Genomic DNA, 27,055 nt, shown 5'->3' on the forward strand with positions numbered 1-27,055 from the left:
GTCTGTATGGTCCTGAAAGTTGGTTTGCTTGTTATCATTAGAGAAAAAAAGCACTTCTGCCGGGGTCAGGGGTGTTATCTTTGAACTGTGCTGTGTGGGAAGAAGCCATTTTCCTCTGACAGAAGCACAGCACTGGCTGATCATGTGACCTCGGAAGCTGCTTTATTTGGAAGCTTCTGCAGAACCTGCTTCTTTCAGCTGTGGTTAAGTCTCTCCGCAAAGGCAGCTTGAGTCAGTTAACCAAATGCTTTTGTCTGCACACGTTCACTGAAAGCCAGCCGATTGGTTTCCCTGGAAACTGAACTGTGTGCTCAGGAATAGTGAATCATTTCCAGGTCACTTTCACCATGGAGAGAGGAGCAGGGAGATACTGGGCTGAGGATGAAGTCCGTGCCCTGATAAGCATTTGGTCAGAGAAAAACATTAGAAAGCAACTTCATGGGACCTTGAGAAATAAAGGCCTGTTTATGTACATAGCCAAGCGAATGCAGCAGATAGGGGTAAGCCGGGACTGGAAGCAATGCCGTGCAAAGTATAAAAATCTCAAATATGAATACAGAGCAATGAAATGTGGTCACACCATTGAAGATATTAATAAAATGCGGTTTTATACTGAGCTGGATTCAATCCTGGGATCTGAGGAAATAGGAAAGGATGAGAACAACCATGGCAGTTTGGAACATAAGGAGCATCTGGATTCAGGACCCTCTCCTGCCGGGAAGAAAGGTAAAAAGATCTTTTTGTTTTGCTTATAGAAAAGCAATAAATTACCCCCAGTATTTAAATGATTATAGTATGGGTCAGGCAAGTGACTTAATGTGAGTGCCTCCAGTGTTGAAACAGGAATATACAGGAACACTTGGAGATTCATTAGTTGCTGTTTAAATGTTTACATTTACACTCAGCTATAAAATGACTGGCACTGAGCATGCAATTGCCATAGCTCTTTTTGCAAAATAACACAATTCCTGTTAGAACAAACTTAGAAATGTGCATTATATTTTCCGGCAGTATCTTTATAGCTAGCCATTCAATATATGTATTGGGCAGTGACTAGAAGGTAAGTATGTCTCTCCCTTACACAGACATAGCAGGTGTAGAGAATAACAAGGGCAGTGTTAACTTTAGTTGAAAAAGCCAGCACAGATGGTGGAATGAATGGGCAATCACCTGTGGAAAAGGAAACTGAATGGTGAATGGTGCCCTAATGGTGACTGAAGCACTGTTAAAATAGGTTTCTTAGGTATTTAGGCAGAGAACCTTCTTGTCTGCATCTAAAATCAAATACCTGCTTAAAGTTATCTTAATCTTTCTTTAAAATAAGTGTTTCCACGTCTGGTTTTTCAGTGAATGTCTACAAAATACATATTGTGGCCAGGTGTGTGGGCTGATAATTCTCACCCGTAGCTAAAAGAGGTCTGGCAATTCTGGGGTCTCTCTGCTCTGAGAGTAAGAGAAAGGTGCCCACGGCAAGACCCCTGTTAGGTGTCATGCTAGAACTATTCAGGAGAATTGAGAACTAATAACAGTAAGTTAAAGTCTGTTTTGTTGAATTAACATTTGCTTGTGAATTCAAAAAGGCAGGATTGACTGGGGTCAGGACTGCTTGTTATTGGGCCCAGATTTCTGGAAGGGCCACAAAGGACCTGGCCAAGGGCAGTAAGATAATTGGGGTGGCAAGTAGGCAAGAGCAGTCCAGTGGTTTCCTCCCACACTCGAAAAACATACAGGCAGGTTAATTAGCTCCTGATAAAAAAATAATGACTTGATGCAATGTGGTGAGAAAAGTATGTACCTTTGGAGATTATTCTAAAATGAAACACTACTAAAGCAGTGGCATAACTGGATATTGCTGGGACCCACAGCAAATTAGATTTAGGGCCCCAAAACATTGATTAGTTTCCCTATTCTACCAAGATATATTTAAATTACTCATTAATTAGGGCCTTACTGGGCCCCTTACACTCCTGGGCCCCCCTTTGAACGCAGGGTCTGCTTTCTCTGTAGTTACACCACTGTACCAAAGTCCATCCCTCTAATCAGGCCACTGGTCTCACACGCAAAACAAATACATGCATGGATTTGTTTAGCCATTATACATTGGTTCAGTTTTCTTTCAAAATAATATAGATACACTTTAATGGATCTCTTTCCTTTTGCATGCAGATTAGTAAGAATTCTGGGGAAGTTGGTGCCAAATATCTTACTGTTGTTAAAGCTGCAACCATATGTGAGGAAGTGTCAGTAATTTAACAAGAAGGGGCAGTGATATTACAGAACATACGGAACATATACTGTATTAGCAGCTGTGAGGGAGCTGGTTGTACTGGGAGTGGAGAGAACAAATGAATGGCCTGGGGGTGTAACTGAGAGATAAAGAGTGAGAATTAGAAATTTACAGTGAGGTTTTGAAATACAGTATAAACGCCACATCCAACTGTAGCCTGTGATTTGCCAGCAGGAAATATAGCAACCCTATGGTTTGGAAAAATAAAAAGCTCTGGCGACTAGAATTGTACTGCTTGTGTGCAGAATGAGAATGAATAATAAAAGTTAAGCTAATGACATAGTGCATCTTTTTTTTATGTAGTTGCGGGGAATTTTTCATTTTCTTCCTTCTCCTTCTTTACAGACTTATTGGTTGAACAGAGTCATAAAGACACTAAAGAGGATACACTAATGATTCCTCCAGTGTCTAATGAAGGAGGCAAACACTGGACATCCAAAGAGATTGACGCATTGATACGTATCTGGTCAGACAGGAACATCTGCCGGCAACTGAAAGGCACTGTGAGGAACCAGAAGATATTTGAACACATTGCCAATCTGCTCAAGGAAGCAGGGATAGACCGAGACTGGAGGCAATGTAGGACAAAGTATAAAAACCTTAAACATGAATATGTTGTGATAAAGAAAGCTCAAGAGTCTGGTGATGAAAGTAAAACTATGAAATACTTCTGTGAGCTGGACACTATAATGTCCAACAAACCCTGTGGTATTAAAAAAACTCTACCTAGTATCCTGAAACAAGCTCCTCAGGCTCATTCTACTTCCCAGATTGCTTCAGAAGGTAACAATGATCCTTGCATCTCTTTACACATTCCACTGCAGGAAGTATACCTTTAATCAGTATCTTATGTTCTTAATAGCATAGAAATTAAACATAGGCAAATAATGAAGATACATTCTGTTCTCAGTAATCCAGAGAGAAACCTCAAAGGAACATTCACTATTAGGGTGATGGCCCATGGGAAGGTTAGGTAGAAGAGATTTTACCATTGGCAATAAAGGTAAGTGCCAGTGGGAAGGCATAAGTGTTGCTTCTTTCCCCCTGCATATGCCTTTCTACTGGTGATTTACTTTATTGCCGGTAGGAAGGCATTTAGGATGGAGATTAGCCACCAGTGGTAGCCAAGATTAACCATGGGTGGTTAATCTCCCCATGGGCCATCACCCTAAGAGTTCCAAAGTCAATAAGTAATCAGTGCTTCATGTGGTCATCCAATCAATGTACATTACTCCTCTTCCCTTACCCCCAGAGAAAGGTTAAAAATAAGGTACTCTAGCACCCTCTCTGCTAAAAAAGCTAACGGTATGTCAGGAGAAGCAGTGGGACAGTCAATGCTCCTGTCACTTTTTGGCTTGCAGGTGACCTTTCACACTATTGCTACTGTGAAGCATGGCTGAAATTTTTGTCCAAGAAGCTAACTGTGATCTAATGGCATTTGAAGATGATTTGATGACCCTGGTTGAACTGATCATAATAACCCTAACTAAAAATTGCACCCAATGTGCCGAAACGAACAAAACTGCATGTGTTTGTAAAGCTGCTATGATTAGGGGGCACAATGATTAGGGGTTGCCAGGCAGGAGCCACTCCTGCCTACCCCTAGTCCTCCTCCTTTGTCATTGCCCCCGCACTTGTCATTAGTGGTGGGGGTAATGACCCATTGCATCGCACCCCTTCCCTCCCCAAGGAACTACGAACACAGGGGGGGGGTGGGTCATTGCAGGTACAGGGGCGAGATGGCTGACTGGGTTGCCTAGGGCGCCCGGTCAGCTTGGCCCACCCCTGGATTACATCCCTTCCAGCACACACTATTAGAACAGCATATTATTCTTTTGGTGCAAGTTTGCAGTACCTAATGATGCAGCCCACTGTGGAACATTAGAAGGACCACCACAATCAACGTGGCATTATCTCCAGGGTTCCCCAGTGCACTTGAACACGATTTAGCAGAAGAGGCAGGATGGTTGCCATCCTGACAATCTATTAATTCCAGCAAAAGCCAGAGGGACTGGTGGGGGGTTCTGTTTGCGCCTCTGTGATCCTTAAATGCCAGGGCCTATTTTGAATCCAATTTCAGACATGCTCAGTGCAATACTATACAAATGCCAGGAACATGTTTGGATGAAAATACCTTTAATGAATGGTGTAAATAAGCTCATTTGCATGTATTTTAAAATGGCTGCATTCGTAAATTACCCTTTTAGTGTCTATAGATGAGTAACTTAATCTCACTGCCTTCAGTGATTTATTTCAGATGATACAGTATCCACACATATGACTTTCAAAAAAATAAAAACTGTCTGTAAAATACTTGTAAAAAAAGCTTTAGCTCCTAGTTGTTGCTCTGTGCTTCAACCAAATACAATTTTAGAAATGCAAAAAATAGGAAAAAAGCTTCAACAGGTATGCTGCAAAACATTTACTGTGGGTAGTGGTGAAACATGTTTCAGGTCAATACCCTTTATCAAGGGTACAAAGACCATAACCATGTGTTCTCATTTAAAGTCAAATTGATAACAATAAATGTTTTGCAGCAAACCTGCAGAAGCTTTTTTCCTATTTTTTGGATTTCTACATATAATAGACTTTATACTGCATGTCATATATAACCACAAAGTATAGACTAGGATTATATTGTTACATGTTACATGTACAATACTCATAATACCAGTCTAATAAAGAGTGTCTGAATGCAGTAATCCTGCTGTCAGTGTCAAATGGAAATGTTTTTTATGCAGGACAGAAAGAAGCAGCCAGTGTGAAACCTACAACTGTTAGCAGATGGATCGCTGTACCAAGTAAGTGATTTGTGAATATGGTGAACCTGGAATTCAGGTAAATCTATCAAACCAGGGGCTCACTGTTCTTTTTTCTTTTAAAACTGAATTTTTAAGGCATCAGAATATCTGCTCAAAATTTTGGGCACCTCTGAAAGTGACTTTCATCAATGAAACACTGAACATTTATGGGTGACAATTAGGGTCCCCAGCTGAGTCACTTGCAGAGGTGCGCAAAATTTTGAGTAGATGTTCAGATGCCCCATATCCTGAAGGCTTTATTTATATACCTGATGGATTCTATTTACACAATAAAATAGAGAATAGAGAGTGTTCATTTCAGGAATGCTTTGGTTTGCTCTGATGTGATTTGTGCCTGTATACTAAACAAGGCTTTTCTATTGTACTCACCAGATGTTATAACTAAAGTGTTACATCATGGAGAGGACATGCAAGTGGAGTCAGAAGAATTGCACATGCCGGCCCTGAAACAAGAGTTAGGTAAATTGTTATGCTATCACCTGAAAAAGATGATGGACCATGAAAACCCACCCAAAAAGTCAACTGGGTGACCTAGTCACTGAATGTGACAGGGCTCAGGCACTTAGTGCACAGATTCAGACCCACTTCATCCCCACTGTCACCCTTCATATCAATGTGGAGCATGAGCCTAATGGGGGTGATGGTACTGTTTAGCTACAGTTCTACTTTTGGTATATACAACATTTTACATTAACTCTTAACATGCAATATGCTGCCGCACATGGCATCTTTAAATATAGCCCATCAAATATAGTACAATGAGAAATGCACTATTAGTTCTGCATATACTCAAAATAAGGGTAAATGTCTAGAAAATCTTAGCCAGCAAGGCTGAACTTATTGCAGTCTAATTAAAATGCAATCAGTGCTTGATTACTGCCCTGCAACATGTATTTATTAGACATGTGTTCTAATTTTCAAGTGATCTGGTAACTCTACTCAAAATATATGGCATGATGTTAATAGTTCTTGGGCTTCACTCAGGGTTTAGAACAGGGGTGGGCAAACTTTTTGGCTCACGGGCCACATTTACTTACCCCCGGGCCAGGGCGGGCAGGGCCAGGCCAGCGTTACGCCCCCTTAGTCTGTTTAATTCCGGCCTGCCAATGACACCAAGTCTCGCGTGATGAGACTTGGCGTCGTTGGCGGGCCGGATTAAAAAGGCCAAGGGGCTGGATGTGGCCTGCGGGCCGTAGTTTGCCCACCCCTGATTTAGGAGGAAGGAGAAGGCACTACACTGCATGTAGCCAAGTTGTCCAAATTCTCTCAAACTCTTGTGGGCACCTTGTTGCTAAATATGTCAATTTGATCAGTGGGAGTTTCTCAATGATGTGTTTAACCCATTGCTGCATGGCTGGGGCTAGGGCAATTAGCATTTTAGCATAAAACAGCACTAATCTCAGTAGAATTTTAGTTTTGTTTAGTAGAACTATATCATCTACTAATCCTGGCAAGCACACCTCTGGGATGAGCACACTGAGTGGCAAAATGTATACATAGAGAGCAACACTGGGGGAATATCCAACAACTGGTGGAAGGAATTTGCTTTTGGGCCCTTACTAGGGATTAGTAGGGGGTGGCTGCACACCTAGATGCACCAATGGGAGGAAGCAAAGTGAGAACTCACAAACTTCTTCCTGCAAACCATTTTGTTTTGCAGGAGAATAAAGGAATAAGGGCATATCTCACAATGTGTGTTTACATTGTTGTATTCCAATGAATGAACATACTTAATATTTAAAGGGATAGTTCACCTTCAAATCAACTTTTAGTATGATGTTGACAGTGATATTTTAGCAACTAGCTGGTTACTAAGTTCTTATTTAACCTAGCAATCATGCAGTGGTTTGAAAGAGAGACTGGAGTATGAATTGTAGACGGCTTGAATAGAAAGATAAGAAATAAAAAATAGCAATAACAATACAATTGTAACCTCACAGAGCAAAAGTTTTTTGGCTGCTGGGGTCAGTGACCCTCATTTTAAAGAAAGAAAGAGGCCGAAAAGGAAGGCAAATAAATAATAAATAAATAATGAATCCCTTTAGACATTGGATTATATGACCAGCCCTTTTTATTATTTTAAAAAGACATGCTTGTTCTAAACAATCGAATAAATATTTTCTATGCTGCAGCAGAGCTACAAAGGGCACCAGCGGGTACTGAAGTGGGCAAGCACTGGAAAACAGAGGAGACCAAAGCACTGATAACTATTTGGTCTGAAGAAAGTATCCGCAACCAGCTGGAAGGTGTGGTGAGGAACCGGCAAATATTTGAGCACATAGCAAGTCTTCTTCAGAAACAGGGCATCGACCGGGGCTGGAGGCAGTGCAGAACCAAGTACAAGAATCTAAAGCACGACTACATTGTGGCAAAGAGAGCCATGGACTTTGGGTTGAAGAGAAAGACTATGAAATTCTTTCATGAATTGCACGATATACTACAAAGCAAATGTTCAGAGCCATTCGCTCAATTAGAAACTGGTGAGCAGCAGACGTCGCTTATGCCGAATAAATCCACTAACTGTGGGCCTCTTGCAGGTAATGTGCCCACCCTACACTCAGAGCTGCATAAGTCATTTATCAGTAACAAGAAACGTTTTATTCTGGTTTTTTATTACTTTATAATCACTGCAGCTTCAGGTCACTACTTTGCCCTGACTTATTTACATCCCTGTTATGCACTGTAACAGGGGTCAGGCTAACATTAACTGGTCCCCATTAATAGGGTTCCTGCAGCCCCAACTCTACAGCTTCAATTACCTTAAGGTTAACTCTTTTCCTCTCTTGAGGCTTTTCTCCACCTTAGGCCCTACTGAGGCCTCATGCCTTTGGCTTTTTACCAGCATCCATTCCCTTCTGAAGTCCAAAGAGGAAAAGTCATGATCTCCCAGTCACCATATAATTAAACTATCACGTGAAATAGGTTTGACACCTTTTCCGTTATTGAAAGTACGGGCAGAGGACTGGGTGGGTGGTGTCACCGTTGGGGTGTGTGAACAGGGAGCAAGTGATTGGCTAGCTTCTGCATCATTCATTGGAGAACCCTGCCTGGATTTTAGAATTTAAATATCCAGACAGACAGTTTTGAACCAGACAGCCCGTGTGAAAACCACATTGTTCGATTCAAAACTCAACAGGTGGCAAACCTAACAGGAAGTCATCAAATCCCTCTTGGGCCAATAGGAAGTGCTGTTCCACACAGGTATCCAGGTTATAGACACCAGTACCACCTTTAGAAAACAGAGAGAAATAATTCCAGTAGCGGTTTCCCAAATCAGAGGGGGATTTAACCCTATGAGTCCCTAAACGTGTACATAAAACTATAACAACCATTGAAATACATTTATAGTATATGTATGTGTAGAAGTAAAATCATGGGCAAAAATAATTCACCAGTTCTGCCAAAAAATTGTTGAAAAGAACAATGCAATGGTATTCATATATTTATTTATTTGTTTTGTTTGCTGCGGAACAACACAAAAAAGATGGAAAAAATAATAAATCTTATTCCACACAGAAATCCTAATATGGATTGGGCAAATATATTGGCACCTACAATATAAGAAGCACACATTCAACCAGTTTGCATTGTCTGTGTGCACTGAGCTGAACATGGGCAAATAATGGAAAAGGAGAGAATAGCAGGAAAGCAAAGACAATGTGAAGGGTACAAATTTATCTCCAGAGCCCTTAATGTTCCTATGTCCCCTGTATACAGTGTTATCAAGACGAGGCCCTTGGCATTGTACCCAATCTCCCTAGACTTGGATGCGAGAGAATTTAAATTGTGATAAAAGAATCTGCTGCCAGACAGATTCAAGCTGACATTCACACTCAAGGTACAACTGTTTCAACTTGCCTTCTTCATCATTAAAGGTGGCCGTACACGGGCAGATTTCAGTCTTGCTCCGACGAACGTCCGGATTTCGAGTACTGTCGTCAGGTCAAACATACATCATAGGTGCCCAAGATATTGTCCAATACACAATATATGCACAGATTTTATCATCATCCGACAGAAATTTTCTAACCTGTCCGATCGACTAAATGACCGATCGCCATAGTACAACAATTATCGGGATGATAATTTGGAGTCCACACGGTACGAAAGTCGGACGAAAATCGTACGAAACCACCTTTTGTACGATTAAATCTGTGCGTGTATGGCCAGCTTAACTCATTGAAAGGCAACTGTGAGAAGAAGCCAGGAAGACCCCACTGATGACAGAGAAGCAAATGAAAGCTTGACTGTAATGCACCTGAAGAAGCCAAAATCCTTCTTGGAGATGTGCTGTGGATAGATGAAACTGTGGTATAGCGCAACATACTGTATCTTTGTTTGCAGGGGAAAAAAACTGAGCTTTCCAAGAAAAGAATGCCATGCTTTTGTTGCCCCTGGAATAAGGCACCTTGAATCATTGAAATTAATACATTTCTATGGCATTTTGGAGCACAAAAGGAAGGAAGCTGGGTCATCACACATCATAGGTCTTCAAGCTGGACAATGACCCAATCAGCCTTCAAAAACCACAGACCGGCCAGCAATGTAGTCCAGATCTAAAAAATGCAGTCAGAAGAATCCTTCAAATCTGGCACACTGGAGCAGTTTGCAAAAGAAGACAGTTTCAAACTGTCAATGCAGAATGAAGAAAGCACATTCATGGTTATAGGAAGTGCTAAAGGGTGCTCTTCCAAATTGTAAGCCCAGGGCGCCAATGGCATTTTTTCAGATCTGAAAGGATATGTTAAGTTCCTAACAGAATACGAAATACAAAGCTCTGTATTATCAAAAAGTGAAATGTAAATTTGATTTTGTCAGCTCAAACCTTATTTTGAAGTAGATCAAATTGTTTTAGAAATATTTGAAAAAAGCACAAAGGTGCCAATATTTTTGGCCAAAATTGTAGCTGTAGCTACCACCGTGGGGGAGGCCTCACCAGATTTGCAAACATATCTTGCTAATGATGGTAGTCTTGCAGTTTGTGAAGCACTGGCTGCAGTGTATTTGGGAAACAAGTGTCAATCCTGTGAGCAAGAGAAGGGGTCATTTATGACCTGAAAGGCAAAGTGCAAAAAATGTTTCAGCACTTTGCACCCTGCCTTCCTGATGCAATGAATTGTGTTTGGCAGTGGGAGGAGATAGGCACATAGGCAGCCCTCTCCATGCTATAATTTATACGTCATTCTGACCCCAGCTCTTGCACCCCTTGGTGCGCTTCTGTCCATGGTCTTTGTAAATTACCCTTATAGTGTTCCAGATACTTGAAAATCAGTTGTTTTAACAAGAATAACATGTGGCATCAGTGCACATATACAAAATTTGATACAGGTGATGAAAAATAAGTATTTTTAATTGTGTTGTGTTTTTCTAGATAGCAAAACTGAATTATCTAAAGAAACCCAAGAGGATGATACAAACATAAAGCAGGAAGTTACATTTACAGGTAAGACAAAAACAAAGTATGTAGTAAACATTTAGTTACTGTTTAAGATTAATATTGTGCCCTATCTGGTCTTAAAAAATGGTTTCTTATTCTGTGACACTATATCTACCAATGCATTTTAAGCTCGTGGAATGGTAAACAAACAACTATAGAATATTACAGGGGGCATTTACTAACCCGTGATTTTTTTGGGTCAGTGTTTTTGACATGGAAAAAGTTGTGACTTTTTTTTAGATCATTTTTTTTTAATATAATTAAACACTCCACCTAAAACCCATTAAGGTCATGTAGAAGTTGATGGCAGATGTTCCTTCCCTAGAAAATTTTTCTTTGCTTCAAACATTTTGAGTTTTTTGGATTTTTGACTTGAACTTTTCTGTGACTTTTTCCCCACATGCCTTTTTACTTCTGATTTTTTGCTAAATATCTGATATTCGTGCAAATGAGTTTTTTCAATAAGTTTCAAAAAGAACAAAACAAGATAAATGTGAGTTTTGGTAAATCTGTCCCTACATGTTATATTTGTCCTTATTCAAACACTTCCCTTAGGTAGCACAGTTTATGTAGCGTTTATAGTAAATAACATACTCCATATTATAAAATATATAGGGACATTATAACTCACCAAGGAGTTCCATGACCATATAAAAGCACAAGGCCGAAGGCCTGCTTTTATGCAGGTCATGGATTCAGTGAGTCAGCCATGTTGAAAATGACATCAGTAAGCACCAATTATTTCTGATATATCTATGAAGATTTTCATTCATCCAGGTCATGGTATATCTAGTATAAATAAATTTAAACGTGGGTTAAAATCAGATCCAACGAAGTGGCGGCCTTTTCAGAACACATTAACTCAGTGGACAACAATATCAAGTTCACAAGGGAGGATGTCCATGAGAACAAACTTGCTTTTTTGGACTGTTTGATATCCATCCAAGAGGGGGGTATCTTGAAAACAGAAGTATACAGGAAACCCACTCACACGGATCAATATCTGTTGTTTGATTCCCACCATCCGCTGGAACACAAACTGGGTGTCATTAGAACTCTACACCACAGGGCGGAAAGTGTGACAACTGATACAGAGTCCAAGGACAAGGAATGTAAACATCTCAGAGGAGCACTGAAAGCTTGTGGCTACCCAGACTGGGCATTTGTCAAAACAAGAGCAACTAAGCCCAACAGGAACACCAAAAGGAATAACTGTCCTGAGGCAGAGAGAAGGCGCAATATAGTCATCCCATATGTAGCAGGAGTGTCGGAGAAACTCAGGAGAATTTTCAACAAACACCACATCCCTGTGTTTTTCAAACCTAGCAACACACTGAGACAAAAACTTGTACACCCAAAGGATCCAACACCAAAGGAAAAACAAAGCAATGTTGTATACGCAGTCCAGTGTAGCGAGGAGTGCACCGACCTTTACATTGGTGAGACAAAGCAACTGCTCTCCAAGCGAATGGCTCAGCATAGGAGGGCGAACACTACAGGCCAGGACTCTGCTGTATTTCTACACCTAAAAGACAAGGGACACTCCTTTGAAAACAGCAACGTCCAAATTTTGGACAAAGAAGACCGCTGGTTTGAAAGAGGTGTAAAAGAGGCCATTCATGTCAAAGTGGAGAAACCATCCCTTAACAGAGGCGGGGGACTTCGACACCATCTGTCTGCTACATACAATGCTGTTCTAACATCTGTACCCCGGCAGTTTCAGAACTCTTTACACATCCATTTATGCAACTCCAAAAAGTAACACCTGTTTGAAGAGTTGCATGATACTTTGGTAATCCTTTCAAAGTAACTCCACAGCATTCACACCTCTGTGAGTTTCAGATGTCACCTTTCTGAAGTTACAAAAGTGCCATTGTGATTGGATTAGTGGAAGAGTATATATGCTGAGGACTTCCCATACCAGTCAGTTGAACTGAAGAAGCTGCTCGGATGAGTAGTGAAACGTCTTCAATGATTACCAAACAAGTCCAGTTGCTTTAAATTTATTTATACTAGATATTTCTGATATAATTTACAGGATATTCGTGGCTCTTGCTGGATGCAACATGTAAAGTAAAGCACAAGTTGAACAAGATTGGATTGCTGATCTTTCCTGTTACGTTATTTGACCCTGTGCCTACTTTAGCAGGGTCGGACTGGGGGTTGCAGGGCCCACCGGGGCTCCCGCTGGCCACGTCCCCCACCCGACGTCCTCCCTGAGCGCACATAAATTTAACGCATCAGGGGAGGAACAATTGGGCAGGGGGAGCACTCGCAAGGGTCAGATCTGGGCCGCCGGGGCCCATCTGGATTTTTCCCGGCAGCCCACTCCGACCCTGTGCATTAGAGTGGACCGGCACTCCAATTTATTTATTCAAATCATGCCTGGTGCTTATAATATGACTTATATATGATCCCTTATAACACAGACATCTCAGAACCAGAAATAAACAGGATCCAAGCAATGAAAACAGAAATAAAAGGAACTGGTAAGTAAATAACATTTTATAATTCTTATATTTGTCTATGTTGTTATGCGACTCTGTAATGTGCTTCGTAGAATGTGTTGGTGCTCACTGGAATGTAATTTTAGCCAGTGGGAAGGTAAAAAGCCCCTTGAGAGCTTTTAATCTAAAAGCCTGGTATAAGTAGTATAATCTAAATGCAAAAGTTCAGTTCCCTTATTTTGGGTTTTGATCTACTTTAAAGGAGAGGGAAAGGCTAGTAAAGAGTTAATCTCAAAATGCAGGCATACATTCAGTTGTCTCAATAGTGCCCTTACATCTCCCCATATTTCTCCCGTTCAGAGGATCAGAAGCCAAACAGTAAGGAAAAACGCTGAGCTGGGTAGAGAAGATTCCCATAATGCATTGCTCCTCCCTAGACTCAGGGAATTAGAACTGTAGGCGGCGCATGCACAGAAACAGGAGGCTCCCCCTAGCGTCTGCAGCGGCAGCATGAGACACAGGTGCTGGTAGGGGGAGAGGCAAGGGGGGACGCGAGCTGAGCGGCTCCAGACAGGAGAGGCACTCTGAATGTTAAAGGCAGCGGTTGCAGACAGGAGAGAGGCAGCTCCTGTGAAGGTAGAAACCGGCGGCAGCGGGGGGGTTGGGGTCGGGTGCTGCTGGACACAACACAGCTCCAGACAGGAGAGAGGCACTCCGGCGGCGGGTTGGGGTGGGGGTGCTGCTGGACACAACACAGCCCAAGATAGGAGAGAGGCAGCTCCAGACAGGAGAGAGGCACTGTGAAGGTAGAAGCCTGCTGGGGGGTTGACACAGAAGGACGCAGGGGGGAGCGGGGGGGGCGTAAAGATGGCGCCGCCGTTCACTCAAACAAGTATGTAGAATGTAGCAGGTGTATCGCTGTAAATCTTTCATTAGGCAAGCCAGAAATATAGCGTTTTTACATAGCAATAGTAGTACTATTTAATAGTGTGGTTAATAGATTTTGACTTTCCTTCTCCTTTAACAAGCCCACTATACAAATATTTGGAGGAGGCACATTGCCTTAAGCAGAATTTACAATTTTATGACACAACAGGAATAGCAAATGCAGAGTGATATTTAAAGGGCACCTATCACCCCTACGTTGTTTCCCCCACCAGAGGTGCAGGCTAATAGACCCTGCTTTTCCCTGCCAGCGATGGGCTACCCGCCCTGGAAGGCAGCCCCCAGTGCAGCCAGCAATGCTGGGGTACACGCATGCTCATAATGAGTGAGTGCCGCAACTCACTCATTATGCACGTGTGTAACTTGGAGGGTCCACCCACTCTGGGTGTCCCCAGACATTTACATATTTGTCATGGTTAAGAAATCTTTACATAATTTGGATCTCCATACTATAAGTCTACAAAAAAAATCATTCAAACATTAAATAACCAAATAGGATTGTTTTGTCTCCAATAAGGATTAACTATATCATAGTTGGGATCAAGCACAAGGTACTGTTTTATTATTACAGAGAAAAAAGTAATTATTCTTAAAAGTTTGCATTATGTAATTAAAATAAGAGTCTATGGGAGATGGCCTTCCTGTAATTCAGAGCTTTCTGGATAATGGATATCCCAATATATGTGTATAATATTTTCATAACAATAATTTCTTTCTCAGATAAAGAAGACAACATACTGTTTCATACTAACAACAAAATCACCTCAAGGAAGAAGAGAAAAGCCTCACTTAAAGGTGGGCTTTTCAATTATATGGAATGCCTTTTTGTCCCAACCTTGAATAAAGAGATCAGGTTGGTGACTGATATTGACGCAATGGGCAGTATAGAACCCATGAGTAACAAATTAGCTTTACTGAATTGACTGTCCACTGGTTATACTCTGTCATACCGCCATGTTCATAAAAGGGATTAGGGGTAATGGAGGTTTCTTTAGGAGCTTCTGAATAACAAGAAAGTAACACTGTTAGTAAACTAAGTCACTAATCACAGGGCATATTTATCAATTAACAAACTAGGTATTTCCAGCAGTCTGATATTTTCCACATTCCGTACAATTTTACAATATAGAAAAGTACACACAGGGAGGACAAGCATTATAATAAACAAATAATACATAATATAAATATGACACATTTGGTGCCATATGGTGAGAGACACATTATAATGGTGGTCCCTGCCCTATAAAACTAACATAAATATTGTGTACTTCTGCCCTACACAGACTCTCCAGTTCCACATAAAATAAATAGTTTTGGGCCCATGTGGAAAACCAAATCAGATATATCTACTTCTGAGCTCTCGCCCATTGTGAGGGAGTATGAACATCTGCCAACAGGTCATTTAACCAATCCTGAGGATGGCCAAAGGAGCATTGATATTTGGGAGGAAGATCTAAAGAGTTCTCAGCTAAGACTTCAGTATTTCAGTTCCCAGGTAAGAATGATCGATGCATCTGGTGCCTATACTGTTTTAAACAAAAAGACTTGCCAACACGGTAGGATTACACTAAAACTACATCTAAAACACACACACAAAATTGGAAAGGTATGTTGCCTGTTTGATTCATACACTTTTATTTGCTGTAAAATAAAACAAAATAGTTATCTATAAAGGACAAGTAAACTAAAGCTACTAAAGTTTATTAATTAACAGTATAATGAAATTTTTAACAGCAGTACTAACTGCTGGGCAGTTTCTGTAACTGTACAGTCAGAGAGCTATAGAGATGTACCTTCAGAAGGAAAACAGAGAAGTGTTCTGATGTTGCTTTATTTAGGAAGAATATTGGAATGGGTATCAAAAGACTTCTGATCTCTTTCCTGAGCAGAGCCACACAAGAACACTTCTCTGGTTTCCTTCTGAGGGTACATCTCTATATCTCTCTGACTGTACAGTTACAGGAATTCCCCAGCAGTCAGTGCTGCTGTTACAAATTTCATTACACTGTTAGTTAATACATTTTAGTAGGTCTGAAACTGAAAAAAATAACTTATATAAATTGCAAAAGTTCCTAGAAAAGGTAGAGGTTGCCACCCATACGGTTTTGAACCGGACATCGCAGTTTTCAAAGGGCTGTCCGGTTCAAAACTTTCTGTCTGGTTTTCAACACAGAAAACTAGTCACAAACCCATCCAATCACATCTAAATGATCATAACCCCACCCCAACATTATGGCGACCACCCCTGATATCATCATGCCCACCCCCAGCGTCACTGCACCACCCCTGATGCCATCAGTAGTTTAGCCACTGGCAAAGATGACAACCCTACATGCTCTGTACAGCCGCGCAGGACCTCTTGCCATAGTGCATCAGAAAGCACAGTATCCATATGCTTCCCTTAGGAATGGAAGAGATTGGCAGTCCTGGCAAATAGCAGCATCTGCGAACCTGTAGCAGATATTGATGGAACTCCTGCCAACAAAGCAAAAAGAATATGTTTTTTTTTAAGTCAATTGTGCTTGGCTTCCATCCTGGCTGAAACCAAAGAGAGATGTCAACAAGCAAACGGTGTGGGAACCACTGGAAAGTACATTGTAATTGCTACAGTGTAAGCAAAGGGAAGAACCTAAACAGTGTTTAATTAGAAGGTATTTACCTGTACTAACCCAATACACACTGTAGTGGAAGACCAACAAGCAACTAAAAATCACCTCATCCAAGGATATATGTATTGCTTAATTTTAGAATACTGACACTTAAGTACCTACATGTTGTAGATTCAAGGCTTATGGATTTCCTTTTAATCTATGCTAAGCCATTATGTTTACTGCCACTGTGCAAATGGTCCAAGCATAAGAAGAGTTCATATATAAAGCACTGGCAGTGAGATGTGTATGTATAGGTAAAGGGGTAAGCTGTATTATGAAATATGTGTTTGTTCAGAAGTGCACTGATGTGGCCTGGCTTAACACCTTAAGGTTAAAGACACATGGAGTTACTAGTAGCAGCTATTTGTCGTGGCTACTAAAAAAGACAATGCTGATTGTAAGCTCTTTTGGGCAGGGCCCTCTTCACCTCTTGTATCGGTTATTGATTGCTTTATATGTTACTCTGTATGTCCAATGTATGTAACCCACTTATTGTACAGCGCTGCGGAATATGTTGGCGCTTTATAAATAAATGTTAATGTAATGTAATTTAATGATAATTATCTCTGTGTGTTTTAGCAGAGGCAATTCTCAGTATTGTCTATGGCAGGGTATTTTCTGGCATTAAGCAGCCTTGAAAAAGTAGCTACTACTAGTAGCCCTGTGTGTCTTCACCCTTATAAAACAAGGACAGTGGTTAGCAGTGCCACTGGTGCAGTTATAAAGACATAGATGTACCAAAGAAATTGGAAGTAGATACAACAGAGAAAGGCTGCAAAGTGTAACAATACAGAGTGATCAAGTGCTTGCTCTGTGATCACTGAAAAAACAGCCCATTTGACTCCCTGACCTAGATGTGTGTGTGTGTGTTTTTTAATCTGAGCAATTGGCCAGAAACACTTGAATGATCTTTTGGCCCAAAATCAGCACTCATTATCTGTGCATGCTTCACAGCGCGTTTATACCAAAAAGTGGTGTATAACAATTGCATGTTTATATCAGAACCATTATGCTTGTGGCACTGGCAAATGCCAGAGGGGCTGCTGCAAGATGCCATAGACACTCACTGGTGCACCTTGACTCCTGATGCTGCCATGCCAACAATGTTTTTTCTTTTTGTTAAATGGGGTGTGAGCAGGTGAGTAAAGGGTGTGTGTACAGGGGGGCAGAGAGAGGGTAGTGTTGTACCAGGCCCCATGAAATCGTATTAACACATTAATTATTCATTTTAACTACTTATATGAACTGCTTATTATAGTGTAACATCAGCTGTTTATATTGGGATCTATTTACTGAATTATATGAGTGTCTCCTACATGAACTTTCCAGCAGTGGACTGACTGGTTATTGGGCCCCAAAGCAACATCATCGGGCCCCTACGCTTCCACAGTTTATGTAACTTATGCAAAAACTCATGTTACATTCAAAAAAACTTACCTTACATATAAACCCCACTGACCCCCAATTACAAGATTAACTTAGTAGAACCTTAAATATTTTATGAATTATTACTGAGTAGTTATGGGACCTCACAAGATCATGGGCCCCTAAACATACCGTGTACATAACTTTCCTATTAAGCAATGACAGGGGCAGGTAGGTGGGAAGGAATTAAACTTGGGGCAAACTCCCCTGACTCCCATTAAACTGAATGACTTAATAGTACATTAATCAATGGATCTCTTTATATAAATGTATTATGAAGCTGTTCATTTTGTACAAAGGTCGTGACCACAATGTTGTCATTGTACTTGTGTTCATGATGGGAGGGGGGCTGTATAAGTGACTTGCATGGGGCCCTAACGTTTCCAGTGGTGACCCTGGATTCCTATAATCTTGTGCCAGTAGAGGCATATTGCACTTGCTTTTTCACCAGTATGAACTATAAGGGGCGGCTCTTATGCGATATAAGCGGCGCCACAAGTGGGAACCCTGGAATTTTGAGGTAGCCCATCACTGCTATAACTTGAACAGCTTCCTAGACTGTCCCTCCGCTGGTTGTTAGCCGCTCAGCCCCCCTGCAGCTACTGGCACTGGCACTGGCTCCTACTCTGCCCGCCGGCCCACCGGCCCGCCTGGCTGGGACGCAACTTCTACAGCGGTATGTAAATCACCCTTGCTCTAAGGAGCGCAGTGATTGGTGCCCTGCTGTAGGCGTGTCCTTTAGCTCTTCCTCCTTGGCATCTTTCCTGGGCGCTAGCGTGTAGCCGTGCATCTCCTTGGCTTCCTTAGTTGAGCACAGAGATTCCCCCTCAGGTACTTACGGTGAGGGGATTACATGGGAAACCACGTGTTATTGCCGGGCATCCCTACCCAGTGTAAAGCATGGGGGGTTGCTCTCATTTCTAGTGCGCATGTAGTGCTGTCAGTGTGTGTGTGTGGTATCGCCTTCCAGTTTAACTCCACCTCAGGCTTATTCTTTTATTTTCCCTTAGGGTCCCGGTTCTATCAGCGAAATGGAATCCTACGCAGGTGAGTACCGCAATTGCCTTACCCCCCTACGGAGTGGGCCGTGATGGGCGGGCCGAGGAACACGTGTTAGCAGTGGGGGAGCGGGGAGCTGGCAGCGGGCGGAGAGGGTTTGGAGCTGGCAGCGGGCGGAGAGGGTTTGGAGCTGGCAGTGGGGCAGCGGGCGGAGAGGGTTTGGAGCTGGCAGTGGGGCAGCGGGCGGAGAGGGTTTGGAGCTGGCAGTGGGGCAGCGGGCGGAGAGGGTTTGGAGAGGGGAAGAAAATCACGACAAAATTAGAAATATGGCGAGGCGGGGCGAACCGTTGTGCGATGAAGGAAATCTGCAGCCCAATCCTATGCTTGTTTTAGCCTTACACTACTCGGCGTGGGGGCTGATATCTGTGATAAAGTTTCAGGGACTCTGCTTGGCTTTGCTCTAATTGTTCTGAGTCGCACCGTGATAGTATTTCTGTGGTCTCACTAACCAGAAACCAGAGTAGCATCCTAATGGTGCATCATAGCTGCACAGAATTCAGTACAGTCTGCGTCTGTATGAACTTTTAATTAGCCTTAGGGCAGTGGCACACACGGAGATTATTCACCCACGATAAATCTTCGCTATTGTGGGCGACTAATTTTCCCGACATGCCACCCCACCTGCAAGAGTGTAAATCACCATTGGCGGGGCATACACGCCACGGGTTTCCTGGAGTTGCCTCGCAAGGAAACTTTGGGGGACTTCGGAAAACCGAAGCAACGTGTATGCCATCCCACCGGCGATTTACAAGAGTCTCATTGACTAGTGACTGTTCTTGGTACATAAGGTTTTATTGGATCCTTATGGGAGGTAGTGGCCACTGAGTTAAGGTCCCCATATACGGGCCGACTATAGCTGCCGATATCAGTCCCTTGGACCGATTCGGCAGCTAATCGGCCCGTGTATGGGGAGAGCAGAGCGGCCTGGCCGACAGATATCTGGCCTGAAATTGGCCAGATATCGATCGGCCAGGTTAGAAAATCCGGTCGGCTCGTTGATGCGGTCCCCGAACCGACTGCCCCATAAGCTCAAATGTAATCCGATCGTTTGGCCCCAGGGCCAAACGATCGGGTTTTTTTTTTTTTAAGTCCCTTGCTACCCGATATAGGTCCTGTCATATTTAAGCCCAAACACCCCTATGAATGCCCAGTGAATAGTTAGTCTATGGCATCTTACAGTAGCCCCTCTAGCATTTGCCAAATACTCAGATTGCCAGTCCGGGCCTGGTTCCTTGGGAGGAGGACAAGATGCTAGAAATTGCCCCCCAATAGAAGTAATTGAAAATTGCCACCAAGTGATTCAAAATTGAAGATCATCTACAAATTGCCTTAAATTAGCCTTAGAATGTGAAAATAAAAGTTAAGTTACAGGGTAGTTTGCCCTCTTTATGTTTTTTTGTTATTGGCATAGCATTGTGAAAGGGGGTGTCATTCTAATATGCATGTTCAAATAGGCATGAATTGGTCATTTTCATTGCTTTTACGTTATTTGTGTCATTGCCATCGAAAGGATTATTTGTCCCTTTCTGTGCTGCTGGTTCTGACTCTTGAAACAACATCATAGAAGCCAAGATTCCAATTAGCTTGCTGAGCTTCTTTACAGGTCTGTTAATGCCCAAGCTTCTGGGACATAGTTTCAAGAGTCGGAACCACCAGTAAACAACTAGTAAGGAACAGACAAATAGTCTTTCACTGAAAAAATTTAATTAATATTGTGGAATTTATAAAATAGACATCAGATTTTCTTTTGATTTGCAAAAATATGTGGGTGGGGGTCCCCTTTAATGTATTCTCAGTGTTTTCAAGGGCATTGTGCTATTGTTGATGTACAACTCCCAATAACAGCCTTAATTTTGGAATAAGATTTTTTTTTTTTACTATTCGAAACAATAAACTCCCAATGTCTACAAACACCTTCAAAAGTTGGGTTGCAGCAACTAACATCCTTCATTGGTGTGGGGTTAGGTCATACGTGATGGGTTTCATGTAGGATGGAAGCACGGGGGTGCACAAATGTCCTGTGTGGCTGCACTGGGCCCCCAGACTCTGTTCATACACGACAGCTGGTCCTGCCGTATGTTAAGCAGCACAGTTAGCTCCAAACTCCCTCACTTTAGTTCACATCCAATGAGACTGTGAGGAATATTGTAAGACCTGGAACATTTTCTTATACCGCAGGAGGAGTTTAGGTGAGTTACAAAGCAATGCGCCTCGGGCAGCAGCAACTCGTAGGGTGTGTGTACCAATCATTTCCTTGTACATTCTCCCAGGCATGTATCTTCCTTAAAAAGCTATAACAGGTTAGGTTGGGCTTTGCTACAGAGCTGCAGATACTAGTCTAGCTTAGAGCTGCAAGGCTGCACATATAGAAACCTAGTTGGAACAGTTGCGTTTGTGTTGTTATGGAGTAGTAGTATGTAAGTACGTAGTGGTAGAGTATCCCTCATACAGAATAAGCTCTCACCTAAATTACTTTCTCTCTGCCAGCCAATGTATTGTGTCAAAATGTAAATTTTTACGAGGGCACCAAATCTTTTTGGTTACAGTATGTACACCCTATTTGTATTGGTACTTATTAGACTGAGCTTTTGTATTGGCAGCCATTACTGAGACTGGTGCCCACTTTGTTACATAAACAATCACTTGCATAGATTTACTTTCATTTCTTTGCTGATAAAGAGCTAAAGCTGGGCAAGAAATTAAATGAAGGGAAAACAAAAGAGGTGTACGAATTGCCGGAGCACCCTGGCTGTGTGCTGATGAAGTCCAAAGACCAGATCACTTCAGGCGATGCAGTACGGAAGGATCACATGGAAGGAAAAGCCTCCATTTCCAACAAGACTACTAGCTGTGTCTTCAAACTGCTGCAGGAGGCCGGTGAGTGGCACAACAGCTCATACCCTGCTAATGGGTATATTGCGACAAAAGGGTTTTTATACTTTGTTTAATATTTAATTTATGCATGTGCGTAGTTACAATAACGTAAAGAAAAACAAATAATGATTATATTACTCTTCATTGTCCCCACTCTCAGCAATTTGCCTCTTTATTTGCATGCATTGCTTTGGGGTCAGTTTGATAGACAATTAACCTCCAATACATGATTGGTCTGTGCCACCTGAGGATTTGTTAAAGCAGTGCTGTATTATACAGAGCTGGATTTAATGACAATGTCATACAGTGAAGTCTGTGGAACCATTGAATAGACTGGGGGCCATAAAAAACCTCTAGAGGGACAAATCCGGCTTGCAGGCCTCCAGTTGGACAGCCTTGTATTAGAGCAAATGGTCTTTTGTATAAAAAACAGTGTAGGAGTTGTAGTTTACCTAATAGCAAGATTGTTAAAGCACTGAGACAAGTCGATAGAACCTTGGTTTATTGATTTGATAGTAGAAGAATGGTTTGCTTCTTCTAACAGTCTGCAGCCACATTCAATGCCTTTAGTGTTGTACCTTTCTGCTCATTATTATGATTCTAATGTTTGTGTACCACCTAGGGATCAAAACTGCGTTTGTCCGGAAGTGCGGTGACACGGCTTTCATTGCTACCCACTGTGAGATGATTCCCATTGAGTGGGTGTGCCGCAGAATTGCCACTGGATCTTTTTTGAAGAGAAATCCTGGTGTTAAGGAAGGCTACAGATTCTCCCCCCCTAAAGTGGAAACCTTTTTTAAGGTAACCCCTGTATAGTAGGATGCAAAGGTTTTTGTGTGGAATTGAATGTCATTAAATTTACTATGCACATAATGACTTAATTTAGTATCTAAGGAAAGCAACTTTATATTTTTTTAGGATGATGCCAACCATGATCCTCAGTGGTCTGAGGAACAACTGATCTCTGCAAAACTCAGCTGCGCAGGGCTTGTGATTGGCCAGGCTGAGGTGGATATCATGACTCATTCCACAGCGGCCATTTTTGAGATTCTAGAGAAAGCTTGGATGACCCAGGACTGCACGCTAGTAGACATGAAGGTACAGATATACCAAACTGACTATTCTGTACAAAGTGCACTTCTAGAGGCAGAATCCTTTGGCTGCTAATATAGCCTTCATAGCTTTGCTTTGCCTCTGTTTTACATGTTGTATGTTCTTTGCATCAGATTGAGTTTGGTGTGGATGTTACAAAGAAGGAGATTGTTCTTGCTGATGTTATTGATAATGACTCTTGGCGCCTGTGGCCGGCCGGAGATAAGTCCCAGCAGAAGGATAAGCAGGTAAGCCTCCAGGTATTACTGTGTGTGTTAAAGACCCCTGTCTTTAACAAAAAAAAATAATTTTAAATCAGTAAAACAGTGAGCAAAAAGTATACTTACCACAAGCCCTAGTATACTTTTTGCTCATTGTGTACTGTCCCTTTATACCAGAAAAAAAACTTTAGTTTTATAACTATGACAGAGTTTGGCCATCTTTTCCCCCAGACTTATCGGGACTTAAAAGAGGTAACACCCGAGGCTCTGCAGATGGTGAAGAGAAACTTTGAATGGGTGGCAGACAGAGTAGAGGTAAGAAATAATAAACTGTAATAATGATATATTACGATGAAATCCCTTTGGCACCCTGTGCCCCATTGGCCCTTTTTTAAGTGAGTGCAACATACCAATAATCTAGATTAGAGTTTTCTGCTGGTGCAGTGAATCAGACGCAGCCCGCCAATCCTGCCAAGTGCTGTCTGTGTCAGCGGTACATACACAGGACTTCTTGTTCCCTATTAGTCAGGCTCTATATATGAAATGGCTTTCCTCTGCCAAGAGAACACTGATCTCCAACTGCACAGATGCTTCACTGAGATCTGCTCACAGTTAAAATTGGGAAATGTATAGCACATTTCTTATGTTCTAGATATACAGATATTTCTTTAAGAAAAGTTTTCACCACAAGCTTGCTAACAGTTACATTATCAGCAATGCTTTATTTACCTATAACAGTTGGCATTGGCAATTATAAAAGAGCATTATTTCTAATTATTTTAAGTAAAAGCTGCCATAATTCTGCCTATGGCAAACTAAAGTAGGTGGATTTGCTTTAAAATATATCGGGTAAAAGTGGAAACTGAAAGCAGTAGCTCTGCAGAGGTTAAAAAAAGAACAAAAACAAAAAAGAACCCAGCAATGCAATTGCTTACAGTAAATTATTTACACTTTTATACAGGCTTTCTACCCAATTTTTTATAGCGTAATAAAGAATAAATATTTTTATATAATGTAGAAAGTTTTTAGATGGAGTTCCCCTTTATTGAATTCTCCATTCATCTGCTAAGTACGTGAGCGTAAATCCTGTTCTCGTGGTCGAGTTTTAATAGATTTTACAGCAGAGTTTTGTAATGGTGCTTAAAAGTGTTGATGTACTCGTGACAAGGATGTTGGATAATTGGTTACAAAACTGTATTCTGTAACCAATTTTGGCATATAATTATAGCAACTAGTTAATTGAATTGCAGATATACTGTCGATAAAAGGCAAATCACCTATATTCTAGGTTAATATTTCAGAGATGAATACATTTGGAGTCTGAAAGCATTAGAACCAGTGCCTGTCACCCTGTATAAGTGCTTCTGTGTGTGTTCAGCCTGAGAACTGGCAGCACTGTTGCTGACAGGCAGATAAAATGATTCTGTAATAGTTTTTATGGAGTAGTTTTTTTATTACTAAATTACACTGTGTACATAGCAAATAATTCTACCATTTAAAATGTTATTCTTGAACCAATACACTTATTTTTTTTTTAGCTGTAATATTGTGTGTAGGCACCATCTCAGTGCATTGTGCCTGAGTCTGAGCTTTGAGAAGGAGCCAGTGCTGCACATTAGAACTGCTTTCAGATAACCTATTGTTTATCGGAGTGCTATTCTCATATCTACCACTAGGTGGGGCATGGAAGCATATTTAGCAATGCAGGTGCCAGGGACTTGTTACCTTCCCATTGTTCTGTTTATCAGCTGCTGGGGGCGAAATCACTCCAACTTGCAGCACAGCTGTAAAGTCACATGGTTGGGGGCACCTAGGAAGCTAAGCATATGTCTAGCCCTATGTCAGATTTAAAATGAAGAATAAAAAGTGCTGTTTGCTCTGTTGAAAAACAGATTTCAATTTCTGAGCGCTATTGAAGGAATAGTAAAAACAAAGTAAACTTTATCAGAAAGGTCTATGTAAATACAGCCATAAGCACTCACAGAAACACTGCACTGAGTCCTTATAACCAAAGAAACCCTGTTTTTAACTTTTCCTCCTCAGCTCCTGCTGAGCCCAAATAGCCGAGGTAGGGTGGTCGTACTGATGGGATCCATTTCTGATCTGGCACACTGTGAAAAGATAAAGAAATCCTGTGCCAACTATGGCATTCCCTGTGAGCTGAGGGTGACTTCTGCACACAAAGGCCCAGATGAAACCCTGCGTATCAAGGCTGAGTATGAAGGTGTGTATCTTATGATTGGCTGATGAGCTTACCTCTCCCAGGGAAACTCAACAGTAAGCTAAAGCACATTAGAGAAGTTTTTATACATCCTGTGGCAGAGAATGGTATAACTCAACCCACCCTTTTCCTTTAGGTGATGGCATTCCTACAGTCTTCATAGCAGTGGCTGGCAGAAGCAATGGTTTGGGACCTGTCATGTCCGGGAACACTGCTTATCCTGTTCTTAATTGCCCCCCTCTCACTGCAGACTGGGGTGCACAGGATGTCTGGTCTTCCCTCCGCATGCCAAGTGGTAATGTCTTTTTTTTTTTTTTTTTTTTTACTTTGAACAAATGAACCCCTGCTATATTTGCATTTTATAGAAGGTTATGTTGCTGCTGTACTAAAAGTCCCAATTTTGTGTACAGGGCTTGGCTGTTCCACGGTTCTCTCACCAGAAGCTGCAGCTCAGTTTGCTGCTCAAATCTTTGGTTTAAACAACCACCTAGTATGGTCCAAGCTCCGCTCCTGCACCCTGAACACCTGGATATCTCTCAAGCAAGCAGACATGAAGCTGAGGGAGTGCAGTATCTGATCTGTTGTTTAACATTCCAATAAAACACTGACTTGTTTCACTTTTTTTTTTTTTTTTTTTTTTTTTACACATTAGGTAAATTTCTGTATTTAAACATAAGTTCCATATTCACTGCCTTAACTAAGGAGGATGGACTTTCTTTTACTTTCAATCTGTATGCAGTCACGTCAGGCAACAGCCTTTAGAGTGTCATACTGGTGAGGTAGATTATCTGGAGGTGTTTGCTCATCTCAGACAATAGGTGAACAAATTGCTGCTCAAAGGGTCATTTGTGACACTGTTACTCCACTTATCTCTTTCTGGAACAGAGCTTGTTTCCTTAGGGCTCTGGCACACGGGGGAGATTAGTCGCCCGCGATAAAACTCCCTGTTCGCGGGCGACTAATCTCCCCGAGTTGCCTACCCCTGCCATCCCACCGGCGACCATGTAAGTCGTCTGCCATCCCGCCGGCGACTTACATGTTTGCCGGTGGGATGGAAGGGGTAGGCAACTCGGGGAGATTAGTCGCCCGCGAACAGGGAGTTAATCGCGGGCGACTAATCTCCCCCGTGTGCCAGAGCCCTTAAGGGCTCTGGCACACGGGGGAGATTAGTCGCCCGCGACAAAACTCCCTGTTCGCGGGCGACTAATCTCCCCGAGTTGCCATAACCCGCCATCCCGCCGGCGAACATGTAAGTCGCCGTGTGTGCCATCCTGCTGGCGACTTACATGACATGTTCCCCGGCAGGATGGTGGGTCATGGCAACTCGGGGAGATTAGTCGCCCGCGAACAGGGAATTTTGTCGCGGGCGACTAATCTCCCCCGTGTGCCAGAGTCCTAAGGGCACACAGAGCTACTTCTGCCTCTGTGTGTTTTAGCAGCAACAATTGTCAGTATTGTCTATGGCAGGGTATTTTATGGCATTTTGCAGTAAGTAGCGTAATCTGTTATAGGACTAATACTGCATTTGATGGTGTAAGTTCTTGACATTTGCATGCAAAAGGGACCAGTCTTCT

At 42.0% G+C, this 27,055-nt stretch overlaps 1 protein-coding gene across 7 annotated transcripts; it reads left to right on the forward strand.

Annotated features, from left to right (window-relative positions):
- Positions 1-237: 237 nt before the first annotated feature.
- paics.1 (phosphoribosylaminoimidazole carboxylase; phosphoribosylaminoimidazolesuccinocarboxamide synthase) lies at positions 238-26,103 on the forward strand. Of its 7 annotated transcripts, none has more exons than XM_012955670.3 (18): positions 238-726; positions 2,633-3,070; positions 5,029-5,088; positions 5,482-5,568; positions 7,242-7,646; positions 10,481-10,552; positions 12,976-13,035; positions 14,659-14,733; positions 15,222-15,433; positions 19,025-19,061; positions 21,753-21,950; positions 22,570-22,748; positions 22,866-23,045; positions 23,174-23,287; positions 23,492-23,575; positions 25,304-25,484; positions 25,618-25,776; positions 25,892-26,103. In XM_012955670.3, the coding sequence occupies exons 1-18, from the start codon at positions 348-350 to the stop codon at positions 26,056-26,058; spliced, it is 3,087 nt and encodes a 1,028-aa protein (XP_012811124.2). In that variant the 5' UTR covers positions 238-347; the 3' UTR covers positions 26,059-26,103. The 7 variants fall into 7 exon arrangements, with proteins under 7 accessions (XP_012811124.2, XP_012811125.2, XP_031751272.1 ...); XM_012955671.3 differs by having other exon boundaries at positions 7,245-7,646; positions 25,892-26,098; XM_031895412.1 differs by lacking the exon at positions 14,659-14,733 and having other exon boundaries at positions 239-726; positions 25,892-26,098.
- The last annotated feature ends 952 nt before the right edge of the window (positions 26,104-27,055 follow it).

This window comes from Xenopus tropicalis, chromosome 1 (assembly GCF_000004195.4).
Source record: "Xenopus tropicalis strain Nigerian chromosome 1, UCB_Xtro_10.0, whole genome shotgun sequence".
NCBI lineage: Eukaryota > Metazoa > Chordata > Amphibia > Anura > Pipidae > Xenopus > Xenopus tropicalis.

Bases quoted from the DNA above. Each gene is read 5' to 3' on its own strand.
- paics.1 (XM_012955670.3), top strand. From the start codon at position 348: ATGGAGAGAGGAGCAGGGAGATACTGGGCTGAGGATGAAGTCCGTGCC. The intron at 21,951-22,569 runs GTGAGTGGCACA...TGTACCACCTAG, and splicing joins CAAACTGCTGCAGGAGGCCG to GGATCAAAACTGCGTTTGTC. The intron at 23,288-23,491 runs GTAAGCCTCCAG...CTTTTCCCCCAG, and splicing joins CCCAGCAGAAGGATAAGCAG to ACTTATCGGGACTTAAAAGA.